At 41.0% G+C, this 26,798-nt stretch overlaps 1 protein-coding gene across 2 annotated transcripts; it reads right to left on the bottom strand.

Moving 5' to 3' along the window:
- Positions 1–305: 305 nt before the first annotated feature.
- Positions 306–26,798, bottom strand: AZIN1 (antizyme inhibitor 1). Of its 2 annotated transcripts, XM_064647273.1 has the most exons (12): positions 26,660–26,798; positions 20,795–20,932; positions 14,126–14,323; positions 11,919–12,092; positions 11,487–11,659; positions 7,745–7,879; positions 6,131–6,212; positions 5,211–5,285; positions 3,956–4,121; positions 3,305–3,423; positions 2,917–3,131; positions 306–2,304 (listed from the first exon to the last, which is right to left on the bottom strand). In XM_064647273.1, exons 3-12 carry the CDS (start codon positions 14,225–14,227, stop codon positions 2,193–2,195), a joined length of 1,353 nt encoding a protein of 450 aa, XP_064503343.1. In that variant the 5' UTR covers positions 14,228–14,323; positions 20,795–20,932; positions 26,660–26,798; the 3' UTR covers positions 306–2,192. The 2 variants fall into 2 exon arrangements, with proteins under 2 accessions (XP_064503343.1, XP_064503352.1); XM_064647282.1 differs by lacking the exons at positions 14,126–14,323; positions 20,795–20,932; positions 26,660–26,798 and adding an exon at positions 13,059–13,193 and having other exon boundaries at positions 1,632–2,304.

The raw sequence follows: 26,798 nt of genomic DNA, 5'->3' as shown, positions 1-26,798 counted from the left end.
AGTAACTGACACCACCAGTACCACCAGTCTGGGGCCACAACCCTGGATCTTCCTCAGGAAACAAGGCAGGCTGAAGGGCTGTCTTAGGGAAGCTTTCAGGCCAAAAGCAGCTGGGGGGTGTTTGCCATGCACAACCAGCAATGGCAAACAGGAGGGGCTGGAGCTGTCTAGGGAGCACAACAGAGCTACATTAGTTCCAAGTACTACATAGAAATCATCCAGCTTTCATATTTTGTAAAAATTCCGAACTGCAGTTACAATATGAACAGTAGCACTTAGCAAATCAAACTGAAATACATACTGTGTTCAGACTCCAGGTTGGCTTTAATGGCAGACTGTCTTCAAGTACAGCGAGTATTTCTGCTCTGACCACATCATTTAGAGAGAAACTTTTTTCAATTGATCTGTAAGTTAACATAAAATAACTCTCCTTAAGACTGCATGACAGAATCCTGTTGAGTTCTCATCTTAGGCAACTGTAACTTGTATTTATTTGAAAACCATGCAGCAGTCTGTCTTGTCTAGAGAAAAACCTCAACAGGTAGACTGCAGTCCATACCACTTTCTTGACACATAGGGACAGTTAGTAACCTCAGGTTAAAAACAAACAAACAGAAAACCAACCCAAAACACAGGTTTCCCCACTATTATTTACTCCCTTTCCTACTTCCACATTTAAATACAGTAATAAATATTTCTTAGACTGCATCTTCAAAAACATAAGCCATTTTGTACATCTCAGCTGGCCTGAAAACTGTTCTCACAAGTCCAAATTGAGAATTTTCTTTACTTTCAAGTAAAAGCTCATCAAGTTTTATAAAAATCTTTTTAACAGAAGTTAAAGTTTCCTACCAGCTGGCACTTCTGTAAGATACACTTGCAACCCAAGGGCAGAAATTTTTCCTCCAACTAAAAGGTTTTAAAAAGTCTGACCTCAGGATCCAGACCTCAATGCATCGTTTCTGACAATCCTCCTCCTCCTTCCCCCAGTTTTCAAGAAGTTAAGACAAGAAAGTAAGGACCTTGAAGAAATCAAGAGGCTCCAGTAACGCAATACAGAACTTATGACCAGTTCGTTACTCGATGCAGTTGGCACATGTACTTGCAGCAGTCTGCTCTACCTTTACATTGTGGATGTATCTAAATGGAATCCAGTGCAAGAAAGCATTGAGGTTTCTGAAGACTTGTGCAGCCATTCCTTTAGGAGTCAGCACTATACAGAACTAGCTGAAGTTGAAAGTTAAGATTTTTCAAATAAACACCATTTAAAAAAAAGGAGCCAAAGGTTCTGTGACAACGTGCAGAGTTGGACTAACCCATGCTGACTCAGGGCACTGCATGCACACGAGCTAAGAGACTAAACCTCTTCTGTGCACACCCATGCCTAGTGCAGGTTTAATGTTTGGTGTTAAGAACTGAATCTAAGGTCATGCTCTAAAAACACCACAAATTGCATTTTAGCCTTCCAGCAACTTACATGACTTTCACCTCATACAGATTTATCAATCTTAGAATTTTACTGTTTAACAAAAAGCTGAACCTAGAGAAAAGAAGGCTTCTCAATGCAATCACGTATACATCTATTTTATAGCTACCTGCCTAGTCCCTCCCAAAGTTAGCCTGAAAACCAGTAAAATCTACACAAAGTTTTATTGCAATCATACAAGGGATACATCAAGGGTCAAATACAACAAATACTATGATGCAATTTTACATTTATTAAACTACAGTTCAAAGCACAAATTTACACATTCTAAATACACTAAAACATCTAATGAAGTCACACTGGTCTCCCACTGACATTTGATATATCTGGGCGAAAGACAATAACTTTACAAGACTTTTCTAACAGGAATCCTTAGTATAAAAACTGTGTACTTGTATGTAAACTGTTGAAGAACCCAAGTGATGGGTTTCCATCTCCACTAAGTCATCCATTTTGTTGCATATTTAACGCTCAGGGGTTGAATGAACTTGATTTTAAATTTGGACGCCATTATCTAACCCTCCCACCCCCCACTGAATTGTAGCTGTAGCTTGTTTTGCCTGGTCCCCATTAGCTATTACTATTTTTTCAAGTTTTGAAGAGAATGAATTGAATTCAAGATTGTTCCATTTCTTCCACACTGGAATGTTGACCAGACAAACTACAGACTTGCAACTGCAGGTCTAAATGAAGCGTTAATGCCTGTTTAAGCTGCAGTGGAAAAGCGGTCTTCCGGGCTCAGCTGAATGCAAGAAGGCACAAAGAAGAAATTCTTCATCAATGTGTCTGAAGCAATTCCAGCGTCTTGCATCTCATCCCTGCAGCAGAGAAGGTTGCGAGTTGTAATAACATTTTCAGGTACAACTTCACATCAGAAACCAGCCTCAATACAGCACTTGAAGCCAAGTGCCCCTGCACAGCTTGGCCCGAGCCTTGTCAGGAGGGAGACCAGCTGTGCCAGTGCTTGGCAGACACAGAAATGCCCCCACCCTCCACGGGCACAGCACAGGTTCCTGCCTACCTCGGCCCAGAAACAGGCTACCAAACTCACCATCACCACAACAGCATTACTGCCCTTTCTGCCTGCAGCGATGGTGCCAATATCATACACAAGCTGCAGTTACTGGTGCTAGGAAAGCTCAAAGGTTGATGTCAAACAGGAAAAGGCTTTACAGCTACCACTGAACTCACAGGAGAGATTAGGTATTTTGCTTTCCTTTGTAATCCTTAAAGCAAAGTAGGTTTTATCACAGCTCTCAGTTTGGTCTTAGGAAAGTCAGAAAATAGAGACAAAAAAAATCCACAAGCTAAAAAGGCACATTCTTGCATTTTCCTGCATTTGCCATTGAATAGAATTGATATTTGGCTGTAAGTATACACTCCTGAAGGAAGAAAAAGCAATCTCAACACTACCAAGACAGTTTTCTTACCAGTCACTGAAAGACATCATGTAGTAAATCAGTGGCCTCTGATAGTCGTTAAAGGTCGACTGTTCACCTAAGGTACCAGAACCCATATTATCGAAGATCAGCCAATCTCCAACGCTCAACTCAGGAAGAAGACAGTTTTCCACAATTTGATCAAGCTCATCACAGGATGGACCCCAAAGGCTGCTTGCAAAGAGAGGCTCATCATCCTTGTATTTCTGTATGGAAATGATCAAGTTAATTCAGGCTTCAGTTTATTTAATAAGAAAATTTTCAAATACAGAGAAGGATAATTTAGTAAGTAATATGTAATTATATATGTACAAAGTTTTACATATATATTAAATAGACAAGGATAAGGACTATCTCTGAAGAACATGGAAAGACTCACCTTGTGAACCTCTGGGATAGTATTCAGTTTCTCAGACAATTTACTCGCAAAAGAACCATAAACACCATCATTTATGTAATATGTAAATACTGGTTCATCATCATTCCTGGTTTGCTCCACTGGAAGTAAAAAAAGAAGTTGTCTTGCATGCATAAGTAGTCCTTTTGCAATCTAACTTAAGTCAGCTGCTTTTTCCTGACAAGGGGTTCCATATACACTGGAATGGGAGAATTACAAGTATAATAAATCTGTATGAAACTAGATTATAAATTCAGTTATAACTTTAAATGTGAGGCTTAATAAAATTAATGCTTTCAGTAATAACCACTGCTAAGAATACAAGCCTAGAGAAGCAGCTTGCTCAGTGACATGGGTTTTCTTATGTTCTTCTAATACACAACCTTCTAACACACCACCTGTGAAGCACCCAATAGAGGTTTAACCACTGAGAAGCCAAACCCAGTAAGAATACAAGTACCACCACATAAAAATATAACAGTGATATACACAGATAACATATGGTCAGAACCTGGAAGGCAGAAGGATAAGGGAATGCATTAAATATACGCTGAGACAAACCAGTCTGTCCCAACTAGTAGTGGGCAGTTACACGTACTGATTCATAACAGACACTATAAATCCAACCCTTACCTCCAGAAGGAAGAAGTTTATCATACTCAACAGTCTTCTTTGCAATGATGTTCACTGCCAGCGTAAATGCAGATGAAACATAGTAACATCCAGGCTCTGCAATCACATTAACACCAGATTCCTTAGGAAAGTAGACATCCAGCAATGGCCTGATGACATGATTAACCTAGGAAATTGAAGTCAGAGGTAAGACCAATGAACTCAGCTTATGGATATATCAGATACACAACCACTTTCAGTCAGCAACTGTCACTTCCAGACAGCACACCAAATGGTTACTCTGGTCCTCTATTCTCTGAGAACTGTCTTTACTGGAGGTCCACAATATATGAAAAAGATTTAAGAAAACTGGTCATTCTGCTAAACACTGAAGATTGAGTGCCATGAGTCTGAGTATGACAGTCCCTCCTCCCCACCAAAGGTCAAGCTGTGGTACACTCAAGACTGCAGCAGTAATTTCAACATCTGTCCAGCACAACAGATAATGTAAAATTACATATGAACCCAGAACAACAAGGAAAGGGTCTTTCCGTGATCAGTTCCAAACAGTGTCACATTAGAAACAGAATTCATTATCTAATACTGATGCTCATATCTTAAGCCACATATTGGAAAATAGGAGGTATTTTAGACAAGTAACAGAACTGTGAGAACTAAGAAAGAAAGGCCCTGTTTGCTATTAGTAACTTCTCACTGCATCACTTCCACTGTCCTGCCTTCAAGGAGTTTGTCTCTAAGACAACATAGCAGTGAAAACTGTTTTATGTGCCATTGCATACTAAAGATGGCATTTAGGCCAAATCAGAGGCTACCCAAAGCAAAGACAAAACCAAGACCTTTAGCCTTCAGTTCTAAAGCAAAAAATATCACAAGTTTTCATCCAGTAGAAACAGGGTTTATGATCCAAAGCATGCTAAGCTACCCTGGTCCAAACCATGCAGCAGTCATCAGTTGGACAACCACAGTCAGCTGCCAAAAAACTTGAATTACTACTGCTAAGGTTGCTTTAGATAGTAACTTAATCTGCAACATGCTTAAATCAGCATTAACCCAGTGTGAACAGGATTAAAAGAAATAATCACCTGCAAGGACTGATTACACTATCCGTGATAAAGAATACAAACCCAACTATTTGGATCTTATGAAGTACAGTGTAACATGGAATTTAGATTAGGTTTCAGCTATCAATGTTAGTTGCAGTTTGAAGGTAAACACTTCTTCAAAATTAAGTTTCAACTTCCAAAATATTGCATACCTCTTCCAGCTGAAGTTCTGAGCCTGTGAAGCCGCCACCAATATCCAACATGTTCATCTTAAAGCCAAATTCTTCCTAAAATGCATAAGCAGAATGTAAGTACACGAACAACTAACTGCAAAAATATTTGTTGCTCCTTACTGTGGTTGTTTTCTATGTATTTATACTTTTGAACATATTTAGCAGAGTATGTCTAGTGAGAGAATAAGGGTATAGTACAGCTCCATTAAATCTCATAGCAACAGCATTGGGATGTCAAGAGTGGCTGGTTACACAATTCTCTGCAAGTCCAACAGCAACATCAACTCCCATCTTGTGGCTTTTGTTATATTCAGACAGTATTTGCTGAACAGGGTGGTGCATTCTGACAAAAGACTGTTTTAGGAATTCAGTGTAGCAGTCTTGTCATGTAATCTGTGAATTTGCACAAAGATCAGCAAGATCCTCAATTTTATTGCCCCCATCTGTGCATTACCAGTCACAGCTAATGCACTAACTGCAGTAATAGGAGTAAAAAGACTCCCAGTCTTCTCTGTTTAGTTTACAAGCTTCTCATACCACAGTAAATGCCAGCATACAATTGTTCAATATTTTAGCCTAACAAAAATGTCAGCTACATATTTGCAGGACAGATTTGAATGTTAAAAAGCCTTTACCAAAACTGGGAAACTAATTTTTTATTTGAAAACAGCACACAAGGCTACTGCCTGTCAGTGGGGAGTATTCCTTAACTTTTGTCCAAAATTAGTACATAAAATTTGTTTTACCTTTACCACATCTCAAAATGGAGTATTTGGTCCCTTACTACAAGTTCCATCTCCTACTGTGGATTTATTTTGAAAACAATATAGTTGGTTTGCTAATATGATTAGAAGGGGTCTTCTACTGTAGCAATTGCATTTGTGTATAGATCTACTTACAGCCATGTCAAACACACACCGGGCATCAGATATAGCATGAATGTACGTTTGCAGATCCTTGCAAGAGCCTGAAACATGAAATCTGAAAGAAATAAAACCACAATTAATACACTGAACCATATAGCTTTCAGACCAAATTGTTTCACCATGTAAAACAGCAATGGAAGCAATTGATTCCCAAGTGGCTCAAAATAAGCTTGCATGATAATAGAGCAACTGTGCAAAGAATAAGCTCAGGAACTATTGCCTTCTATGCCACTGGATTTCTACTTGAGACCTGTCTCACTCTTAATGTATAAGAATGTCCCACAATATTCTCATCTTTAGGAAACAACATTTACTGAACTTTTCAGTCTTCACTACCAAAGTGGCTAAAACTTGTTCTTCAGTGGGTGCCAACGCCACAGAGAAGTCCTGATGCCTCCCACAAGCTCCTGAATCCCCTCTGGTTCCATGCCCAAAAGGTTTAAGTACTGCCATACGTAGTTAGTCACTGAGATGCTAAAACTAGTGCCAACATGCCCCATGAGCTTCCTCAAGAGGAACATGGCTAACTGGTTCTTGACAGACCACAAACACATCCATCTGTACCACAATGCTCACTACTCCAAGTCTACTCCTCTAAGGAATACCATTTTTAAGGCAAAGGTCCGTTTTCAAACTTATTTGGATGAATCCACATTTCTTTAAAAATAACACACAAGAGCCATATGATTTTTGTTAAAGTTGGTTAAGGCATTATAAGAGGCGGCACATTTTCTCAGTAGGATCCTCTAATATTTTAGTTTACATTTGTCATTTGTAATGATTATTGTATGTTTATGCTTTAACATCAGTTTCAAGCAGATACACATCAAAACAATTGTGGTTTAAGTCATCAAGATCTGGCTTAAATTTTCTTTTTTTACTGTCTCAATGACCCACCCAGTTTTATTCATTTGGTTGCTTTCCTAAAACATTGAGTATTTGATACATTAGTAGCTGAGGGCAGACAGAACAATGCATGTATTTTTCTTCCATATAGTAAAATATCTGTCAAAATTCCAACTAAAATATCACAGATCATTTGAAAGATCTCGGAACACTAGGATTCATTCCTGCCACGAGCAAGTCAAAAACTTAGGTATTTTGCCTTGATATGATCAGAGTGACAGAGGACCCTAACTCTTAGAAAATCCAACCCCATGTTGATCTTGTTCAAACTCTGTCCAACCTATTCCATGCTATACTAGCTCTTATCCTATATGCTGTTTATTGCTGGAAAAATACAAATCAAATTACCACAGAAATTCAAGAGTACAGTCAGAGAATAGGAGAGGCTTCTAAAGTTAGTTTTCATGCTGACAGAGGATTTCTGATGCGCCATTTAAAACTGCTTTGGTGTCTGTAAAAGTTACTTTGTTTAATACTAGTTTTTGCTTTTATATTAGCACTTTGCTTGCAAGCAAAAATTCATGATTCAAAGTTAGTTTGTTGTTGTTTGGGGGTTTTGTTGCCTTTTATTTTAACCCTGGAAAACAGTGTCAAAGAGGGAAAAAATTATTTTCTATTCTACATCTTGAGTACATTGTACAAACATCTGCTCAGCCAGCAGAGAACAAAGAAGTTACTCACTTGACACCAATTATTTGGACTCCCAGCTCCTTAGCACATTCCATGAGGTGCCTACAGTTCTTCAGGGTGGTGCCAAACTTCATATTCATCTCCTCATCAGCAGTAATGTCTTCTGTGGCAATGTGCAGTAAGAGCCTAAGAGAAGGGGAAGATGATTGGGGCAGTTGGTTTACATCATCAGCACATGTGAAGCCTGAAGACTGTCAGAAGTGTGTTGATTATGTTGTCAATACTCCAGCTCCATCGATGGATGAATCAAGGAAACCTAATAAAAACAATCCTGTACAGAGAAAAAACTAGCAATTAGGGGCTAAAACATGGAGCCAACAAGGACAAGGGATTTCGAAATGCAGCAATTAAGACTCTAGTAGCAGCAAGAGTCTGTTGAGTGCTGTAATAAAAGAGAATGTTACCTTCTAATATAGTTCCTCATAAAACCAGTAAGACTGTAATATGATTTTTTCCCATCTCTGACCTCCTTCCTAGCCAAGAGGAGAATGTGGAGATTACCCTTAGGTCAGCCACGTATCAGATTTAGTTTAATTCAGCATCTGGAGAACACCAGGCTGACAAACTGAAAGCATATCCCAGCCATATCCCTCCACCTCCTCTTCTGACTGAGCACATGGACTGGGGATGGGGTAGGGATGTCAGTCCACTCCCTGCCCCTTCTTCCAGGACACTGTGGAGCAGAGAGGAAGCAAGTACCATCTCTTACATTCTTATGCAGTGAGACATCTTCCTCCCTCCAGTGAAAGCCTCATCCTGGGTATGTCTGGCAAACTGCAGTGCCAGTGTTGACAGTTGTCTATGTTAAATTAACTCTTGAGTGGCAAAGGCATGTCTGCATCAAAACCTCTAGAGGTATACCCCCCAAAACTCACCAATTCAAACTGCTGTCCACTAAGGCAGTCACCCCCACACCCCCAAAAGATCAATTAGTTAGTCATGCAGTAAAGTGAAGTTGTCATGACATACATGCACACATGACAGACTGCACAGAGCAGTTAACCAGGGTGGGGAGCACAAACAAGCAGCAGAAGCTCTGCAGCCAAAGGGAAATAGCTCTTTTTAAGACATGAAACAAACAGAACTCAGCCTAGCCACTGCAGAACACATGTTGGCCTAACAGCTACCCAAGACTTCTACAAGTACTTTCCAAATGTCTTATAAGGTGTTTAAAATGCATTTTGTAAACAGCAACAAAGTCCTAAATTCTCACACTGGTTGCCCAGCAATCCTTGTTAATTTTAATTTATACCATTTCATCTTGGGAAACTGTGACTAGCCTTTCATTTCCTACTTCTCCACTAGCACAGACAATTCAAGTTAAAGAGTTTAACTTCTTGAAATGTAAAAAAAAAAAAAAAAAAAAAAAAAAAAGAGTCCATAATACTATGGTTTGTAACCTCACATTAAGATTAGTCAAAATCCCTTTTTAAAAAGACATCCAATGTTAAATTTCATTGATTAATGGTTATGGCAGCACTATAAGTGAATCAAGGTACTTTTTTAGTGCAAACCACTGAAAAAAAAGTAATTCTGACTTCTAGAAATCTAGTAGGATTCTTCTTCCTGGGTTTCAGCCAGTCAGAGCAGGGCTAGAGGGTGATATGTTTAGGGTTTGGGGTTTTTTATTTTTTAAGGAAGAATTTTCTTTTATCAGCCTTGCCTCTACTGAAGCTCTCAGGACAGCAAGAACCTTATCAGTTAAACTTTGCCCGGAAAAAAACCTAAAGGTATAAAGAAATGCAATGCTAAGCACTCCTTTCTGCCATCTCTTCTTCCTTTAAAAAACAAAATTGCAGTCATTCCCGTGACTAAGACTTCGAAAGGCAGAAACATCAATTACAAAAGAAGACCCACCCATTTACCAACTTTAGTGCAAAGTTACAGATTTTAAGAAAGTGAGAAGGAGAATCACATCTTTCCTCAGCCAAAGTGTATTGGCTTCATCTATGCAAGCATAATTCAGCTCTAAGAACCACACACAGGAAGAACAAGGCTATACAGTGGCTTTGACTTTTTGAGCTATGCCAAGGAAGAGAAAGAAAACTCATTGTCACTTCAGCATCAACATTTAAGTGACCTGAATAAGGTAATTCTAATAAAATGAGAAAAAAAGCACTTCTGTCCAGTGAGAAATCAGACCTCTAGGAAATTTATGACAGCAAATTGCAGTTCTTTTATAGAAATTGAGCTTCTTGTCCTTGTTAAATGGGAATTTTTGCAAGTATTAGACTATAGGCTCTTTGAAAAGAAGTAAAGAGTTTGTTGTTTTTCTGTAGCTTATGAAATTTCTCTGTTCTGCCTCCCCATTTTACAGTTGCTCTGGCTCAAGAAAAGTAGGTATCCTAACTTCTCTTGCTGTGGATGTTACCACAGACAAGGTTGTCTGAAGTCAGCTGTTAGAATCATGGAAATAAATCAACATGAAAACTAACAAAACACTAAAGGCACCAGTGAATAACTGGTAAAGCACTAACAATGTAAGAGTCAGCTTTAGCATTGCCAAGGCTTTCAAATGCACTAAGTATGCCAAGACCAGCACTTTACAGAAAAAAATATTTATCATACATTTAACATTCTTTGCACAGGAAGTCCTCTCCAGTATGCAAAGCACTGACAGGTTTCCATGAGGTTTAAATGTAATCACTACCAATAGCAATATTAACAGCAATATTAAATCTTGAGGTAGCCTTGAACAACCGAAACTCCCTCAAATAAACACCCTGTCCTCCCTCCCCCCCACCCCAAAAACCCACTCCAACCCCACACCCCCCCAAAAAAACAACTAGTGAGATGACAGAGTCTTCAGATTCTGAATTTAGTAGAATCTTCCCAATTCTACAGCTATGGTCTCAGTTTTGGGAGAAGACATAACAGTTTAATAATGACTGTTTAGAACCAAGGGCTTTGTAAAGGATGTCAGGAATTCAGTTTCTCCAATGATATTTGTGGGAAGCTATACCCCATTAATCACTGGAAAGGACTGTAACATTCACTTGGGCTCTGACTCCAAATTACTTAAAGGTATGGTCCATAGCCAAAGTATTCATGTGAGGGCTGTGATGTTTAATGACTGCAGTGCCTATCAGTCCAAGAGACCATGACACATCGGCAGCAATAAAATTCTCATATTTAACAACTAGAATATCAGCTTTGATCACTTCTTTACAGAAGACAGCTGAGCTAATACTGAAGTGACTGAAAATAGAACTGGAGTCAAATTTCTCACTGCTTTAGTGGTGCAGAAATACCCACAGGTGTATTTAATAGACTTGCAGAGTGTACCCAAACCCAAGATAGGATTTGGAGCACATGGGCATTTGCTGATAGTCTCAGCCCTGACTTCAGTTGGAGCCACTGCTATCCAAACAGAACTTCTTGAAAAATAACAGTGAAGACACAACAGAGCAGGAGGAAGATGTACTTGCAGATGATGAAATGCCAGACTTCTCAACTTTAATCACTGAAACCTTTACATCAAGGTTGCCCTATGAAATCAGTTTCTCCCAAGATTTCTCCCAAAACAAGGGCCTTACTATTATATGAGGAAGTTGAGACCCAGTAGGGAAAGCTGCAAAAAAGCTACCTTCAAAGGAGACAAAGAGAGGAGAAAACCAGATACAAGTGATTTATATTAAAGAAGCCATGTACTTGCTTGCAAATCAAACAACCCAGAATGTAGGCAAAATTAAGTCTCCCCCACATTAAAAGCAAAGCCAGAATTGACACTTACTTGGCATTTGGATGATTACGTGAAATTTTCTTCAGCTCAATATCATTGTCACAAGTCATGATGTTTATCCCAGCTTTGGCTGCATACTTGAGCTGAGAAGCTTGCTTGCAAGGATTTGTATATATGATGTTTTCAGGAGAAATGCCCAAGTCTTGTACCAATGCCATTTCAGACTGAAAAAACGGGAGAATACCAGAGCTTGACAAAGTCCAGTGCATTATCTTTCCTGAATTTTTATTAGATGTCCTCTACTATTCCACAAAGAAAAAACTATCCACTGTTTCCAGGGCAGAAGCATAGATTTTCAATGGCCAGTTACAAAGGAGTTCACAAATTATATTATTTATAATCATGGCACTTAACACCAAAAAGATGATTTTAAAATAGCAAGCATATGGAAGAAAGTAAGGCACACAGGCAAGAAAAACTTACTTTACTGGAACATGCAAAACCAATGCCAAGGGTTCCCAGAATTTCGAGTACACCTGGAGTAGAATTGCATCTTACAGGATAAAATGGCTTTATTGGTGCCATCACGTTCTGCCATTGTATGTTATTCCTTACAAGCTTTCCAAGATCACCAACATAAAATGCCTTTTTTCCAGTCTGAAAAAGGAAGAATAGGAAAATAAAATGTCTGAAATTGTGGGTTTGCTGCCAAACAAACAACCCAAAGTCTTAAAGGATTATGTACCTTTTTACCCTGCTCTTAACTTTTAGATTTGACCTTGAATGTTGCTTTTGTTTTTACTTTCACCTAGTAATTTGAACTATTTAAAAAAAGAGAAAAAAAATCAGAGGGAATACCTACCACTTCAGAGATATTATGAATGCTATTTAGACAATATTCTGAGATTCCTGAATAAAAGATTCTACTTAAATGCCAAATGCTCATTTTATCTAAAAATACAAATCTCTTCCAACTTTTTATTTTCAAAAGTCTGCAACTATTTAGAGGAAAAAAATCCACTGCAATAAAAGCTTCCACAGTCTCAACATAATTTATAGCTTATTATACAAGGAATAAAATCTAATGCACTAACATTATTTTAGCATCTAGCTAATAGCTCATTTTCCTGAAAATTTGTTTGGTAGTATTTTAGTTCAGGAAGTCAAGTTTGAGACTGTTCTCCACATCTTGTGAAGCATTTAGTTCCAACAGGATTTTAAGAACTAAACTCATTGTACTAAAGGTTGCAGAATCAAGTACATAACCTTTAAGAAAATGCACAGACACTCTTCTGGAACTGTCAAGTCCCTCTTGTGCACCTGTTATATACAGTCTTTCTCAATATCAAGTCATGATGTGTGTATAGTGGATCAAAATCCAAACAGATTACTCTTATAATGTGCACTCAGTAAAATTCCTGTAAACGAATGGCCTACTGCATATCTATTAAGGACCATTACAAAATATATGACTGATCTGAATTAAGACTGTACATCAAATGTTAATTCTAGCACTTGACTTTCACAGATATGAAACTATGTATGTTGTGGCTTATTGTATACAAAGTCTTTTTCTGTTTAAAAAACACAAATAGAAATTCCATCGGGTGGAAGCATACTGACCCCCTGTACGGGTCACCAGCAGGAATGGGATCTGGAGCTTTAGATCCATGGCACAGGCCTCTACCCCTTGAGCTAAAGGAGTAAATGAAAGCAGCAGGAGGCAGCTATCCTCTGTGAGCCAGCCAGTGGTTGGAGACATGACATGTTGCCAGTAGTTTACCTATTTATTTGCTAGACAGAAAAAGAATATTAGGAATCAGGATTTGGGAATCCTACACCTGAGTTCAGAAGGCCATGGAATTTAGCTATTTGCTGTACTATAGTTGAGCACTTGCACTTGAACATTAGTCCTGATAAACCAAGGGAAAAGTGAACAACTCTAGGTATGGCATACTAAGGATACAGTATTTGCTTAATGAAACTTTTTTTAAAGCTTGCTCTTTCTACAACCTCATCTACAAAACAAAGGCTACATCTTCCTGCCTCCTAAGAAATGAGTGAAGCCTGATTCAATAGAATTATTGTAATCACAGAATTATTCAAATTTCTTTCCAGTTGGTTGCTAAACCTTAGTAGCTTTTAGACTAGTTTGTCTTGAAAGGTAGCACCTCACAATGTGCTCATACCCAAGTTTCCAATGGGGAGAAGGCTAATGGGAAGATGTATAACTATAAACCACAATGGCCCACAGAACTTTTAAACGTGGCTTTAAACTGGCTCAGCATACATATTTGTCTGAACTTTGCCATATTTTCAGAGAAAGAACAAAAACAACAAAAAGGGTTCTAACTCAATATATCCACTTGCCCAATTTCACGTTCTAGTCTAAAACCCATTGGTATAAAAGCTCTTGAAACAAAGAGATGGGAACCCGTATTTAACTACAACAGCAAGATTACTTTCCTGCTAGCCATGCTCAGGGAGTTGTTGCCCAAGTTTCCCCAACAGAATTCTGCCCAAAGCAAGCAAACAGCAAAGAAGCAGAATTAGAAGAGCAAACCACTTTATAAGGTGAGTGAAGCTTAGCTGACTCTTCCTCTGTTGCTGTCAGTTCACCAGTCCTAAATGCCTTGGCCTACTTTGAAGACTTATGGAACTGAACCAGAAAATTTGGAAAGCCAACTTACATGAGTATGTTCATAAATACAGTTGTCAATAACATCTGCAAGAGTTGCTCCTTCATCCAACAGACCAATGGAGTAATTTGCATCCTCAAGAAATCCTTTCATCTCAGCCGTATTCCACAAAGCCGACAGTCATAAACCAAGAAACACAAGGGATGGGCTTCCAAGCCTTATATCCGGGTCCTTAAATTATGCAACAAACTGTACAAAGAAAACAAAAGTCAGTGGAAAACCAGGCACAAAGCATACTAGGCCACTATTTAAAAATTAGAGCTTTCTACATCTGATGTCCTACAAACAGGAACACACACACCCTCTACAAAAAACCAAATATTTTTTTACTCTGTTCACCCTCCATTTGCCAGGGATAAGGATAAGCCACATGCGCTTGGCTTTAAAATAGAACTATTTTTCTAATTAGAAGTGTTGATAGAAACCAGAAACATTAAAGCTGAAAGTCAAAAGCAGTTCATTAGTTAAGAAGAGAATTTTGGCTTCAAATGGTCACAAGGCCACAGTATTAATTCCGTCTCATATTTCATCTACCACCTCTAGACAGTTAAAAAAATCCACAATTTGTAACATTAAGTTTGGTTAATGTTGTCAACAATATGAACAAAGTTACTTTTGCTCAAGCTAGTACTAAGATAACTAAGCAGCAGTTGCTCCTGCTTTTTATTACACCAAATAATGGGAAAGGAGCCATCAGGGTTTTATGTGCTTTCTGCACAACTCAAACATGCCCCCTATGTTTCTTAAGTGAGGAATTTGCTGCCGGGTGAATTGAATTTAGTGGCAGCAAGAATCTTCAGTTCTACTCAGAAGCTGAATGATAAAGAAAAGTATGCTGGGTAAGAAATACTCGTCTCACAGGTATAATGAGTCATATGCTTATTTAAGAGAATCCTGGAGATCCAAAACAATCACAAAAGAGCAAGATAATTATCACATTGATGTAAGGATTTAATTACAGTTACAAAAACAATGGCTAGCTGGCAGACACTATAATAACAAGAAAAAATTCTTTAGACGGTCATATCTCAGTGTGAGAGTAACAGCTAAAATTCCTTAAAAATAAGACCACCAAACAAAAGACAAGCTTGTGAACTAAGTTTCACTTAAAATCAGTGAAACAAACATGAGCACTGCAGTCATGTTCATAAAATATCCATGATTTTCAGAAGTAGGTTTAGATAGGTTTAGATATTTTTTCCCCAGGAAAGAAAGGCTGGCATCAGCATTTTACTGATAATTTGGTAGAGCTCTGGAATATTCAAACCATGAAGATACAAAGAAGAAAAAGCCTAACAGCAGAGTTTAATTATTTTACCTTTTTTTTTTTATACTATGACCTAAACAGTCTAATGCTTAAAGACACTTTAAAGTACTTTATGCACCCTTAGGAACTTGTTGGTTGTGTAATAAACACCTTAAACTTTCCTTCTACAAGAACAATAACAACAATAACAATTCTTTTACTGTCTTCTTGCAAAAATAGTAATACTAAGGAGAGGAATAAGCACAACCATGGTGGACACATGCAAGAGTGAAGTGATTTCTATTTTCAGCAGGTTATTCAAAAGTAGTTGATCTGTTAAACATTCAAAACCCCCAAGTTTTTTAATCCTTTCATGACAGAGCAATGCTAAAGAAAAATTTTCAAATATGTTTTCTGCTGCATTTAAATCTACAGGATTCTTTCCTCTCCCCACTCACACCTGACCAACATATATTCTAAGTATCTGTAACTGTTTGCATGTTAGAAGCCACTGGGCTGGGAGAAGCCTCACATCTGAGCTTTTCATTGTTTATTCAAGTTGGACAATTTCTGTGTTTCTGATCTCTTATTAATAAGCTCTCAATTCCCCGATACATTGTATAAACCTGTCAAAAAGCCTGCAAGCAAAATTAAAGTATTTTAAGGAATTACTGTACATACAAGGGTGCTACTCAGCTGATTTTTTTTTTTAATGCTATAAGCCACTTCCTACTTTCTAAAGTGTACAGACAGACAAGAGTCCCTTCCATCCTGATCTACCCTACTGGAAGGTCTCAGAACACCCACTGGAACCAATTGCAGCACTGAATAGATTTTCAGGCTCACCAGACACCCATCCACCCAGCAGGCTAATTGCTTGTACCTTGTATTTCAGATCAAGCAGCTCAATCTAAGCAACTGCATGCTTTTCCTCTGGGTGTTCATCTGAGTTACAGTGGAATAGATTCAAGCTAATTGTGTAGTATTCTTAAAAGAAAGCTTTTTTTCATAGTTAATGACTGTGGTGTCTATAGCTTTCAGACAGAGATGATGTAGAAGAATACTCTCCTCCAAAAGCTGCCCTTTTACTTTTGGGGACACTGTGTGGGGTAAGGACAGGGAGAATTGGTTTAAGTAAAGCGTAGGGAGAGGAGGCTCTTTACCACTAACTCACCAAATCCAAAAAGAACACTTGTCTAGTAAGTCAGTTTGGATGAAGATTATTTCCTAAACTAGACTTGTCTCCTGTTCGTTCATCCAAAAGCATCTTAAGGGTCAAGAGGCAGGGACCAAAAGGAATATATACTAGTAGAAATTTAATGAAATAACTTGCAACAAACCATCAACAATTGGTATAACCTCTCCCAAGCTGCTAAATGGCAATTGCTTTTTCTAAGCACATCCAAGACATAGAAGCTTTTCCATTTAGGGAAATTAATATAGTAAAAAAGCTAACATTAGCCTAATGACTGCTATCCAATTTTCCCTTTCTGGAAGAAATTACACTGTCTTGTTGAGAACAGGATAGGAAGAATATTGTACAAAGAAAAAACAAATTCCTAGGAGCACTGCTACAGCACCACTACAAAAGAGTGGATATTTGAGAAATGTTTTTTTAAGGGGTTAATACCTTACAGCACAATTTGGGACTGTGCTGTCATCTCATTCTGTTCTGACTGGCACCCCTCCTGAAGGGGAGGGAGGAGAATCAGTGATAAAATTTGCAGAAGGAAATCTAAAGGGTGGTTTAGGACTTTTTTTTATGTCTGCAAGATGAGTCAGAAATCATTACAGTACAGAGTTCAGTCCTTGCTGGAAGTGCTGACTTGCTGCAAGTCATTATTTGACAGACTTGGTGTGGTAACACCACCCATTTTCGCACCTGAAATGTTAGTTTGCACAGTGCTCCAGGACATATATTTTAAGGCAAACAAAAGCTGTCAAGTGGTATGAGACTTCTACACAGGCACGTAATTGCTTTCTTTGAAGTAAGCGTTACATCCTCAGGCTCTTTATGGTTTAACACAATGACTTCCCAGATGAAGAACTCTTAAGATAAAAGTGTACATATTTAAACACTGCAATTAATGCAGACATCTGGAATAAAACAAAATGAAAATGCTCTGAAAATAGACTAAACACATGCTTGTCATATGCAAGCATCCATATCACATAACACATACAATTTTCCTTTTTTCTTTACATTGTCAGAACTACACACTCTTTGGCCTAAAAAACACAAAAAAAATCCCAAACACCCTTAGGTTTGTTTCTTTCATTAAAAATTTCCTCTGCAAATGACAAAGTCTGCATCCCAAACAGGCTCCCAGTAACACCTTTCAACTCCATGTCTTATTAAACAAAATAAATATTTACAATATTAACAATTATACCGATGTAAAAATCATAAAGAGGTAAAAATACATTAATCTCACATTCATTAAAATACCAGTTCTTCAGGGGTAGCAGATCAAAGAAGCAGCAGCATTTTGTCACTGACACTGGCAATTAAGTACAGAACAGGTAAACTAGAAAAGTAGAAACATGAGTCCTATGTTCTCAGTGCAGGAAATGCCTATTTATAATGGGAGCATCTTTTTCAAAAAATATTCCAAGATGCCATTTCACCAACTTGCATCCCTATAAGTCAGTTAGCTGAATGAAGCCACTGAGGTCAACCGATGGAAATGCTGAAACAGGTGTCTTTTTGCATTACTCAAGTTACCTCTCAGTAGAAATCACTGAGGGTCACAGAGTACCTGTACAGTTTAGGTTACCTGCATCCTACCATTCTCTCAGGAGCATTCCACACAGTTAAATGAGCAATGTAACAGCAATTATGCTGAAGTAAGCAAGCAAAGGGGGTAGATACTAAAAAATAATGCCCCATCCTATATCTTCTATAGGAACCATGCTTTCAGGAACCTTCTGTATTCTTGAAGTTTGAATACATTATTCAGAGCCAATAAGCTCACAAAGCTTACAAAAAATGAGTACTCTTGTACATACATTTCCATGGTGTACCAGACCACCACTTCTCTTTCACAACAGTACAGTCACTTCCCTACCCTTTCCTCTTACTTGCTTAGTCAGTATTAGTATTTGGGCTCCCCCACTGCACCCTGACACTCCAAACTCCCAGCTCTCCTGTTCCCCAGTTGCCACCCAGCTCCATTTAAACAAAGTCAAGAGAGCTTTAAAGGTTAGCCAGTCCAGATAGCTACTGCTTCCACTTGGCTCGCTAATAGATCAGATTTCCATTGCTAATTCCCATCATTTCTGATAAACCAGATGTGGCAATACATGAAACAGATTTTTAAAGGAGCAAGACTTCAGGCCACAGTTGCTAGACTGCTCAGGGAGTCAGTGCATGAAGAGGAAGACAGAACTAAACCCCAAGTTCTTCCTTAGCCAGTGTCATACAAGGACAAGAGTGGGATAGAGAAAATTTTAAAAAGGAATCAAGATTAATGGGAATGTAAGTACACCTTTAGACAGAAGATTTTTATTTGAGTTCCATCAGAACATAACATTACAGTTGTATTTAAAAGTTCAATTGACTTTTCTCCCATTAAATCACTTTGCAATTTGAGCAAGACTCAAAAGTACCAATCAGATGGCTAACTTGCATCTTAGCTGTTTTTGAGGCAATTACCTCTGCTTCAGCACACCAAAACATGTACAGATTCCCTGGCAAACGCTACTGCTACCTGCATCACCACTACACTCAATACTGATCTACTCATACTTGTGTACAGTACATTATTACTGAACACATAATAGATCCAAGTTCAAAATTAACACACATCATCTCAGCATTCAGTTGCAAATACTGCAAATCCAGTGGCATTTCTGTTCTAGGACAAGCTATACCTTGCACTATTTGCCACAGCACATGACTACCAGTTAGAGAAGGAATATCTCAATGAAAGTATCAGAACAGTTTCTCTTCCAAGAGTAAAAACTTCTGTCATGGACAAAATTCCCTCCAGAATAGCTTTATAGGTTAAAATGCATTTACAGTACATTACGATTTTCAACTTTATTCACTCCTTTCTAACAATTCTTCTGCCTTTCCTGTCTAACTACTTTACTTTATTCCCGTTGAAGTGCAAAATGTCATGCAAGAGTTCTACCCACATACAAGAGCGAGCCAAAACTCAGAAGCTGAACAGGAGAAAAAAATTTCTCAATATTTTGCTTATAAAAATCACACCTAAAAATTAAGAGTGACATTCAGAAAATTTTCAGTGTTAACTGAATTCACTTGAATAGAGTATTTGACTAAAACCAACCAGATATATGCAGTTAATTCAGTAAGTTCCAAACAAAACAAAAGGAATATACCCTCTGGAGATAAAGCAAAAAGTCATGATAAACCAAGCTCATACTTCACCTCTGCTACTGCGGTTTTTTTCAAAGAGCAAGTTTATCTACATTAAGTACCTTATTAGGAGGCATACTAACACAACTGGCATTTGGAATCCTTGTGGTCTGTAAAAAAAGTACCTGGCCCAGTAACATGTACTTAACCATCCTCAAATTCTACATTAAAAAGCATTATATAATTTATGGGTACTAAGCCAAATAAAAACGCCTCCAGCTAGACAGGAAAAAAGTAATACTGTACAAATATTGTAAAGTCAGCTTAACTCAAATATTACAAATGCATTTAAGACTATTGTTAAAAACTACATAAAGCTATTTTAACTTAACAGAACATGAAACCACACACATTCCAAAGTCTTCCGTGGTCCTTAAGATCAGCTAAGTGAACTCATTTGTTTTCAGTTATCATGGTCTGGTTCTTCTTTAATAACTATTTGCCACTTCAAAATATAAAGGCATTTGTAATCAGTACACAATTTCCATCCAACTTTAATTTACACATTCTACTATAGCTCAACTACAACTATTTGTGAAAGTGGATGCTAATTAGCAAATAATAGAGATAAGCACTTGGGAAGGCACACCCTTCATGATCAGCATTAGTTACTGTTTACATGAGCAAATTTTAACTATTTCAGTATAAACTACCCTGAGAAATCATACCATCTTCAGCAAGTCATAATTTGATGTTAAGTCATGCAGTCCAATTCGTTACTTCAGAATTACCACTGAGAGACTGAACTTACAGCACTTCATTTTAGGATTTCTGCAGCCAACAGCCCAAATTCAGAAAAGTAACTCTATTCACCTACTTACTCACATGTGGTTAAGTCTCAGAACTTTATCAGATAATTATGTTGAGAAAAGTGTTAGATTAATAAAATTTATAGTCCCCCACCAAATGAAAGCCCCATGTAATTTTGATAATCTACATCCAGACAGTTATCTTGCTTATCAAAAAGCCAATACAAGCTGTATTTTTGGAAGTGCTTATCCTCCCTGCATACAGACAAAGAGAGACTTACATGGACAAGTTAGGAGATGGAACCCTACTATCATCAGCTAGGTTCCCAAGGTGGCTCAGCGTTGAAGTCGAACTGTTCTCTATAAAGCACTTCTCCTAAGCCCTCTGGATAGTTGTAAACTTGATCAGAGATTTTGCCCTGTAGGAAAAAAAGTGCACACAAAAATAAATTTCACAGCCAGAACAGAATAAAAGTTTTATCTTAAAACATTTAACAAATGCCTTATCAGTGCTTTTAAGAAGGCTTGCAACACCCCATCATGAAAGTTTATAATCACATCAAGCATACATTTTTCAAGAGTGAATGTAAACTCTGAGCCACAACAAGTCAGATATACTAAGAACTGCTAAAACACATGAAACTGCTTGTTTGTACTAATCTTTCACAGTCTGAACTGGAAAATTTTCAAAATTAATGGCAAAGAGATCCCGCTATAGGGTAGTACATCTCAATACTGGACTATCCTCCCAGAAGTGCTTTTAACGCTGTAACCACTGCATACTTCCCCTCCCCACTTCATTCCTATTTCAGAATTCCCTTGCCACGTTCTTTCTCCCTCTGCTGTGAATGAACACAGCATGTGGGTGAAAAATAGTGCTTTATATAGTGAAACTGAACACCACGCAGACTAATCCAGAAACGAGCGAGACCATTAGAAGAAAGAAACTTATGCTTGCCTTCAGGAATGAGGAAACATTTCAGCTGGCCCTTAGAGGCTATTACACACAACACCGAAGCAGCATTTTAAAGTACAAGGCTAGCTCATTCGAATTCAGGTAAAGCAATCACACAAATATGAACATAAAAAGGAAACATTTATTAACCCTGTTGAGAAGTTATTCCTCCTAAAAGGAAAGATAATTTTCATGGAATTAAATACACTACTAAACTGGTCAAATCCAACATGCAACAAAGGTTCTACAAATTCACTGTGGTATATGGCATGAAACATGGAATGTACCAATCTACTGTAAAACTAAACTTTTGCTCATCTCATTATTTAAATACTACATGGACTGACTATAAAAACCTGACTTCTGGGAATCACCTGACCTAAATGATCATCTTCTCAACTGCATCAGTTAAGCAAACTGCTGAAGTGTACTTTTCCACTTAATTCTTGCTCTTGGAAAACTAAACTAGCACACTCTATAAAGTACTGAATAACAAACAGAATTAATGCAACTTGAGGGTAACTTTCACAGCAACTCCACAGAGCAGTCCTTTCAGCTTTACCACATAAATTAGCATTTGGTAGCACACAGCACTAAAAATAAACCTCAATGCTTCAAAATTAATTGAGATATTAAGAAATTTTGCCAGCTAGAATTAACGTATATGCCTTTTATTCTTCTAAAGCAAGAGTTACTAAATGTTACTACGTTTAGTTCTGAGTATGCACACAACAGTTTTACAAAAGGAAAGTGTTGCTAGTTTTTAAAATTAACTAAATAGCTCCACTATTTCCAGTGCTGTTCTGATTATACACAAGAATTTATATAAATTTTCCAATGACTGTGAATTAAATTTACTTTCCAAGCCAAACAAGTCATTAAACACAGGTGCTTCTAGGGAGAGCACATGACCTTCAGTGCAAAACTTAAGAAGCCACGCTTTAGCCAAATATCACCTGCAGTATTATTCCAATAAATATTCTCACATGATCCAAGGAGAAAAGTGTACAGCGAAAGCTCCTGTGGAGCTGGAATGAAAACCAACCATTTTTTGTAGCAACAGACAACTATGAGCTCTGCTGAGTTCTAATTGTCCTTGAGAATTTCTTTTAAATGAGAATTACTTATCTAAAGGATCTACACAAACATATACAAAATAGTCTGACTGCTCTCTTTTGTGCAGGTTTGCCAATTCTAAACATTCAGAGAAAAATAGTGCAATTTGAGCCTTTCCAATCAGTCACTTCAGTCTGCTTTAACCAGCACAAAGAGGGAGTTTGCTGTACTGTGGCAGAGCAGGGCTACCATTTTAAGTACCAGAAGTGTATTAGATGTCCATAACCCATAAGGACAAAGCCAGCTTTACAAGAATTGCATGTCATCAGCAGCAATGAAGCATCCATTGCTTAAGGGTCTTAAAGCAGGTATAAAAGCATTCTTTGCTAAGCAGTGAGCTCTGAGTTGTAGGAATAATCAGCAAGGCAGCTCTGCCTTTTAATACTCAAGTGACACCTACATGCATGTATTTATCTATCATCTCTTAGTATACTCTACTAGCAAGCACCTCAAGTTTGACTACACCTCAAGCAACAACAATAGTAGTAACCAAGGAAACCCAGGGAAAAAAAAAAATTACCCCCCATTGTCCACAGTGTATAGTTTTGCCACAACAACTGCATCCCCACAGCAAGCCCTGAGTATTAAAGAGGCCAGCTAGGGCCAGGCTTTTTCCAGTTCACAGGCCCACTCAGCCCCCCTTATCTGATGCTGACCAGCCTACAAAACCAGGCATCAATTCATTTTCTTTGAAAAAAAATGATCACTGCATCCATTTCTGAAAAAGAGACCCTTTAGTGGCCTGAGCTAAAATATCCACGATCCAAACCCTAAAAATCTAGAATTATGATGACCTTGCACATTCACACCACGTGACAGACTTGGAGGCAACAAAGTTACTCTGGTCCACAAAAAAAACCAAACCAGGTATTTTTGAGTTACAGTAAGCCTTTTCCAGATCCGAGACAGGACATTGTGGCTAGGCAATCCCCAGGGGGGAGCAGGTCCTGAAGGAAGAACAGGTCCCCGAGGGATTCTCATCAACCACTCTCTTTCTCCTGAACTACATCAACATTATTTAGAACTGAAATTTATCATTATACTCAAATTAGCACATCACACAATTAAGCCTCGCTTTCAGGAAGGGACAGTCTTAGTTCTCTTCCAGAGCACTCTGTCTCTCCTTTAATTGGAGAGATGGAATCATTTCCAGAGCATACAGCCCAGCATTGCTGCAATGACACACCTGCAGCAGCCTTCCAGCACAGGGAACAAACAGCGAGAGGCACAGGCTGCTGGCCCGGGGGCAGGCTGCAGTGCTGAAAGGCAAGCCTGCCTCTTGCCTCCAGTAAAACTGTCCCCAAAGGAGAAACATTTCCACTGCTGTTCGCCACCAAACAACACCCTTTCCCTCCAAGAGCTCCCCCGCTCCCCCCTTTTTCTGTGATTTCACAATCTTTCCCTGGAGCTTAAAGCCCAGCAGGAGGGATGGGGGGCAGCAGGCTGGCTGGCTGCAGGGGGGTCTCAGCCCACAGCAGGCAGAGCAGGCAGGGAAGGGAGCTCACCACAGCCCAAGGCACACGGGGAGGGGGCTGCCTTGTCACAAGCATCAGCCACAGCAGCAGCAGCATTGTTCACACGGTGACAGGAAGGAAAGAACTAGACTGGACCAGTCCAGACTGGAACAAACCCCTCCTACCATCACCATTATTCACAACCCCCACCTCTTCCCCAGCTCCACTGCCTCCCACGTTTATCCAGGGAAGAATAGCGGGCAAGTGCAATATCCTCTGAGACAAAAATCCAGCAGCCAGGGAGGGCAGAAGAAGTAGGACAGGTCTCCCCTGCAACCCACAGCCACACAAGACACACAGCCACGCATCTGACTAGGTGTGTAGCCAGGTCTATGTTGCTTTATTGGACGTCACACGGTGTTTTCATTTAGGGTGGCTATAACCGACTGGGACTACACAATCAAATCCTGCTCAGTCACCAGAGACGGCTGCAGAGGTCTGAAACGCAGCGCTTCTCCTGCCTACGGGCATATGTCAGCTGTGCAGGATTTTGCACTGCAGGAGATGCACTTCAGAAAGGCTTGAAAGATGATTCAAGCTCATTTTCTTTTCTCTTCACCACAACCAGGTTCCCCCCAGCAAAGATATACATCTTCTTGGGCTTGGAATAAGCCCAGACTGATGACTGAAAAAGACCTGCAGTGCTGTTTAGTAGAGAGCATTCTCCTCAGCCATGCCAGCTGCCCCATGATCCTGCACTTGCACCATCCCCCTTACACATGCATGAGTCCCCCAGGCTCTCACCGTGCTTTCAGCTCCCCTACCACCAGGAACATACACATCTGCTGATCTGTCACCACTATAACCAATTATGGACACCTCTTCTGAGCTCTTACCAAGCAGGGAACAGCACTGCAGCAAGCACACACACATACTCAGGATACCCCACTATCCGGTGCACACACTCTAGATATACACAGAGCCAGCAGCTGAGCAATGACTGGACTCTTCTCCATACTTTCCAAAAGCCACTGGTACAGCAGTGGCCAACTGGACGACAAAGCGCTTGCAGAGGCAGCCAAGCCAAGGAGGTTGAGGCTCAACTAAGAGACCTCTCAGACTGGCAGCACCAAACCTGCTACTGCTACACTAACAGACAGACCAAGGGAAGGGGGAAAGCCCTTGAGATGACCAGCAAACACCCCTGGCAAATGCAGGAGACTGCTAACTGGAAGGAAGGGCTCCACTTTCGCATGCCGGGGGACCCCACAGACCCTCTGCGTGAAGGCGACTTGTCCCATCATCCCAGCGTCTGTCCCGGAAAGCGTCACTTGTGCAATGCCCTTACAACTTGCGCGGTGCCCTGACAGCTCCTTGGCTGCCACCCTGGTCCTTGGCGTGCCCCCTTGTCCCCCAGTGCCGAGAGGGACAGGTGAGGCCTCGTGCAGGCGCAGCTCAGGTGAGGGGGGAACCGGAGGACGGCAGCGGGAGCCCGGATGGATAATCTCGCTTACAGAAGCACAACATGGCCCCTGAGAAGAGGCGAGGAGACGCCGCAGCCATGCCACCAGCACCTCTCCAGCCTATGCCCTCGTCGCCCACCGCAGCGCCGAAGCCCGTCACACATACGGCCGCTCTCCCCAGGCCCAGGGGAGCTTCCAGCGTGCGGGTCATCCGCGGGGAAGGGACCCGCCGGCACCCGGGCCGCAGCCTGCGCTCCCCAGCCTGAGCAGCTGCCACAGGGCACCGGGGACTGGGCAGCCCCCTCCCTGAGGGGTTCAGGCGAGGACGCCCCTCGATCCCCGTCCCAGGCAGGGGCGCCCTGCGAGCGGCAGCAGCACCCGGCGGGCGCGGGTCTCTCGCCGCGGGTACTGCCCCGACTGTGAGGGGGAAGACACCGCGCAGCCCCCCTCCGCAGGAATCCGCCATGTTAGGGCGGCCGCCAAGCCCCCGCTGCCCGCGGAGCCGGCGGCCCCGCCGGCCTCCCGCGTCCCGGGGGCTGCGGGAGAAGGGGGCCGGCGGCGCCGCCGCAGCGCTCGCCCCAGCGCCCGGCCCCCGCTGCTACCCCGGCGCCGCTCGCACGCAGCGCTGTCCGCCATGTTAGCGCGCCGGCCGCTGACCCTCCGCCCGCCGCCAACGACACCCTCCGGGGCGCGGGGGTCCCGCTGTCCGCCCGCTCGGCCCCCGCACTGCGGCCCCGCACCGCCGGCGCTCCGTGGGACAGGGGGAGCTCCGGCTCTGACTCATCCTGCCGCTCTCCATCTGCTGCCGCCGGTCGCAGCCGGTCTCGCCGCACGCCGCCGGGCGGAGAAAGGGCAGCTGCAGGAACCGGCCCCAGCCCCAGCGCTCCCCGCCAGGAACCGCCGAGGCGGCAATGCTGCCCGCCGGGCGCCCCTCTGCCCTCCCCGGGCGCCACGGCCACCGTTCCCCTTCCCTCCCTGCACTGCCCCCAGCCCCAGGTCGCGGGCAGGGGAAAGCCCCTGTCGCTCCCCCCAGTCGCCGGTGTCCAGGGACGCCCCCGCCCGCTCCGGAGCTCAGGGTGGGCGTCGCCGCCGCCCCCTCCCTCCCGCCGCCTTCCCCGCGGCCGGCGAGAGCCCCGGGACCCCCGCTCCGGTACTCACGTGAGATAACGGCCCGAAAGATTTGGTAAATCGTCTTCTCTTTTTAGGCGGAATTTTTAAAGAGGGATGTGGGAACCTACAGCAGAAATACAGGCGGCGGCAGCGGCGCCTTCCAGGGCCATAGGCTGCGGGGGCGGCC

The sequence above is a fragment of the Pseudopipra pipra genome, chromosome 1 (genome assembly GCF_036250125.1).
Source record: "Pseudopipra pipra isolate bDixPip1 chromosome 1, bDixPip1.hap1, whole genome shotgun sequence".
NCBI classification, from domain to species: Eukaryota; Metazoa; Chordata; class Aves; order Passeriformes; family Pipridae; genus Pseudopipra; species Pseudopipra pipra.
Note: the sequence above shows the minus strand (reverse complement) of the source record. Positions and strands in the feature narration are given on the sequence as shown.